Here is a 3,635-nt window from a genome sequence, read left to right as displayed (position 1 = left end):
AGAAGAAGAGTATTTTGTTGTTGTGAAAACCAAGTGTTTCTGGCTTATTTGCTTGTCAGTTTGGGCAGTGGGGTCTTAAGTGGGCATTCCTCTGTTGTGCAGCAGTCCCTTTCCTGCTGAGGTGTCACATGATTTTAGCAAAAAGATGCAGAAGCAGAGCATCAGTGGTCTTTAGGTTAAGTAAAGCAGGAAAACAAATAGTAAGAAAGCGAATCTTAACAAAATTGTTTTTTTCATTACTGTATAGGTTAAACGTAATTCAGTTCCTTTGATTTTAATCTTTTTCAGGATCTTTTTATGACCCAAATGTCTACCTGTATTTTGTTTGAACAGAAATAATTTTGACATGTTTGTACCAGTTGGTTAAGTATGAAATTAATTTTTTATTATTAATCTGAGCAATGTTATAAATATTGGTAACTCCAAAGCATATTTGGCATACTCARTTTAAGCTCTGATTTTGGTTTGTGGTGAAAAGATGACTTCATGTGAATGCTGAAGATGATTTTTTTTTCTTTTTATGTAAGCGGGTCAAAAGTTGTACCAAAGGTGATGGGGAGGAGTTGTGTTCCAGTCTGGCAGGTGGTCTGAGTTAGTTGGGTCTGAGTTAGAGATGAGACAAGTGGGATTAATACTGCTTGCTAGATGGGAGGGCATTCTTGACCTCAGCTCCTGCTGACAAGCAKTTTTCAGTAAAGTCATAGATTCTTTGTGCATATTATCAAAGAGTCAGTCAAGGTTTTGTTTTCACGTTTTTCACATTAAACTCTTCTGCTGTTTCCACTTTACTCTTGCTGTTCAGATCATTGGAACCCTAAAACACCAACAGACTGACTTTGTTTGTGTTCCTGTGTGTCCTCAGGAAGCCAGCTCTGTTCCAGGTCCTGACCTTTGTTTTGCTGTTGGCGGTTCCCGGCTGCCCATACTCCCCACTGAGTGTAAGTTCCACATCAACACAAATCCCTGCATGACCTCAACTAAAATAACTTCTGATCTTGGGCATGGCTCACCAGTTCAGATTCTTTTTAGATGGCGTCTGAGTGAAGCTTTGTTGAATTATCAAGCACAGTTGGGCACAGCTGATGAGTTCTTCATAAGGTTATTTAAAATAATGTTTAGAATTTGACAAAATTCAAACTGAATTCATGTGCCTTGAAAAAATATTCAGGTATACGTTTGTTCAGCTCCTTTTACTCTGATACCTCATCTATCATCCAATGAAATCCCTTGCTTTCAGTAGTAGTCACCTTATTACTAAATAGAATCAATTAATTTARCCACAGTTATTCTGTGAAAATCTCAGAGGTTTGTTCAAAACAAAATAAAACATTAGTAATAAAACATCACATGAAGTTCAAGGAACAYATCAGTCAGGTCAGGGATAAGTTTAAGAAATTTAAAGCTGGGTTAAATTATAAAACAATATCCCAAGCTTTGATGTTCTCACATAGCTCTTATCAATCCATCATCCAAAAATGAAGATAGTTTGGCACAACTGCAAATCTACAAAATCATGACCGTCCATTTAAACTGACAAGATGGACAAGCAGAGAAGTAATCTGAGAAGCAGCTCTGTAYGTACACTCCTCAAATCTGGTCTTTATGGAAAGGTAGCAAGAAGAAAGCCATTAAAGGTCCCTTTTTGCAGTTTGTTACAAGCCATGTAGGGGTGATAAAAAAACGTGAAAGAAAGTGTTCTGGCTGGATCAGACAAAAGAAGAGTCCGATCTGACCAGCAGGATGGATTCTGAAGTGTTTCAGGCAATTTCATCTGCTCAGATTCAGTCAAATGCTTCAGAACTCATTGGACAGTGCTTCACAGTGTAAAAGARCAATGATCCTGATCATCCTGTGAAAACAAGAGAGTTTTATAAGGCAAATAAGTGGAATCTTATGGAATGACCAAGGCAATAACCTGAACTGAATCCAACTGAAYATTTTACTTTCTGGACTTGCTAAAGAAAAAAAAAAACTGAAGACAATTACTGTAGAGGCCTTTCAAATATTGTACTTTGTTTCAGTTGAAATCACATCAGTTACAGAGTCTAAATGAATGAATATAAACCTGTAAATTAAAACTAGGAGGAATAAAGTTGGTAGAACTGATTTCTCTCAGCATAATCCCGGCCCAGGGACCTTTCTGTGCAGCGTTTGCATGTTCTCTCCAACATGACTGTCAGGCTAATTGATAACTCTAACCTGTCTCGAGAGGAGTGAATGGTTTTGGTATCCATGTGATAAACTTGTAGCCTGTCCAGAGTGTACCCCACCCCTCAAACAGTAACAGCTGGAAATGGGCACCAGTGACCCTGACAGGAAGAAGCGGGTGACGATAATGGATGGAGGAGTAAAGAAGTGTACTGTTCAGGATGGGAGATTTTGACGATTAGACACAATCTGCTGGCTTCCTTAGATTGGTAACTTTTACCAAGTAGCATTTTATGACATGAATGTTTTTGTACGGTGTCTTGAGATGAATTTTGTTGTGAATTAGCACAATATAAACAAATTGAATTGAATTTTTTGTAGGACATTCCTTTCCCCATTTCAAAGAGGAGGAAGAAAGTGCATTGTTGAGGTGAAAGGTTGATTTGCTGTCATTAAKCTAGAAGCCAGCTCCCCTCTTCTCCAGCTGTTATCAATGCTAATTTAATCAGCGGGAACACTAATGAGTGCAACCTCAGGTGACCTTGCCAAGAAAAAATGATGAAAATTTAAATCACAGCTTAATCTCAGCTCAGTGCGTGTGTGCAGTTTGAGACTCAGAGTCAAACAGCCTGTGTCTGTTTGGGTTTTGATTATTTTCTTTGTGTAATGTAAAATGTGTGTTTGATTTGCTTCAAAGGTTGTTTTTTAGAGTTATGGAAGTCAGTAATCATACACATGTAGGAAGATGAGTATAAAGCTTTGAAATGAGAGGCAACCTTTAATATTTCTAGATGCTACATGTTTTTCTCAAGAGATTTGTTGAACAAGTATGTTAACCCTGAGATACATGAGTGAATGGGCGCGACACGCTTCATTCAGCAAGTGGGCCAAAACTTATGGAGCCCGTGAGGGAACACAGGGGATTATTTTTCTTTTGCGTTACCTCGCWATACTATTTGCGTTCCCTMGCAAAAGTCATTTATCACTGTTGTGCCTGCTGGTTTGAGTTAGCCTACTACTTTAATTCAGCTTCGGAATGAATATATCACACAGCCACGCATGGAAGTATGTCATATGCTGATACTTTAACACAGTGCAGCCACGCAACATCAATGTCAATTTCATGAAATTGTGGTGACACATCCTGTTTTGGTAACTGGATATTTCAAAATAAAAGTCTGATTTAATTCAGTTCATACAAAACAAACTTTTGCGTGGGAACACAAAACAATATTGTGAGGGAATGCAAACGTTTGCGAGGTAATGCAGGTATGAAGTAATGCAATAGTATTGTGAAGTAATGCAATAGTATTGTGAAGTAACGCAATAGTATTGTGCAGTAATGCAATAGAAGTAATGCAATAGTATTGTGCAGTAATGCAATAGAAGTAATGCAATAGTATTGTGCAGTAATGCAATAGAAGTAATGCAATAGTATTGTGAAGTAATGCAATAGAAGTAATGCAATAGTATTGTGCAGTAATGCA

The 3,635-nt window shown here is 37.8% G+C and overlaps 1 protein-coding gene across 1 annotated transcript in view; it reads left to right on the top strand.

The window, feature by feature from the left end:
- Positions 1 to 862: 862 nt before the first annotated feature.
- Positions 863 to 3,635, top strand: part of adamtsl5 (ADAMTS like 5) — a gene marked incomplete at its 5' end in the record, with an annotated part of 35,997 nt that continues 33,224 nt past the window's right edge. Inside the window, 1 exon segment of the mRNA XM_014021418.1 lies at positions 863 to 938. Within this exon segment, the coding sequence (XP_013876872.1) occupies positions 863 to 938 (76 nt within the window).

Source organism: Austrofundulus limnaeus, unplaced genomic scaffold (genome assembly GCF_001266775.1).
Source record: "Austrofundulus limnaeus strain Quisiro unplaced genomic scaffold, Austrofundulus_limnaeus-1.0 Scaffold292, whole genome shotgun sequence".
Classification (NCBI taxonomy): domain Eukaryota; kingdom Metazoa; phylum Chordata; class Actinopteri; order Cyprinodontiformes; family Rivulidae; genus Austrofundulus; species Austrofundulus limnaeus.
Note: the sequence above shows the minus strand (reverse complement) of the source record. Positions and strands in the feature narration are given on the sequence as shown.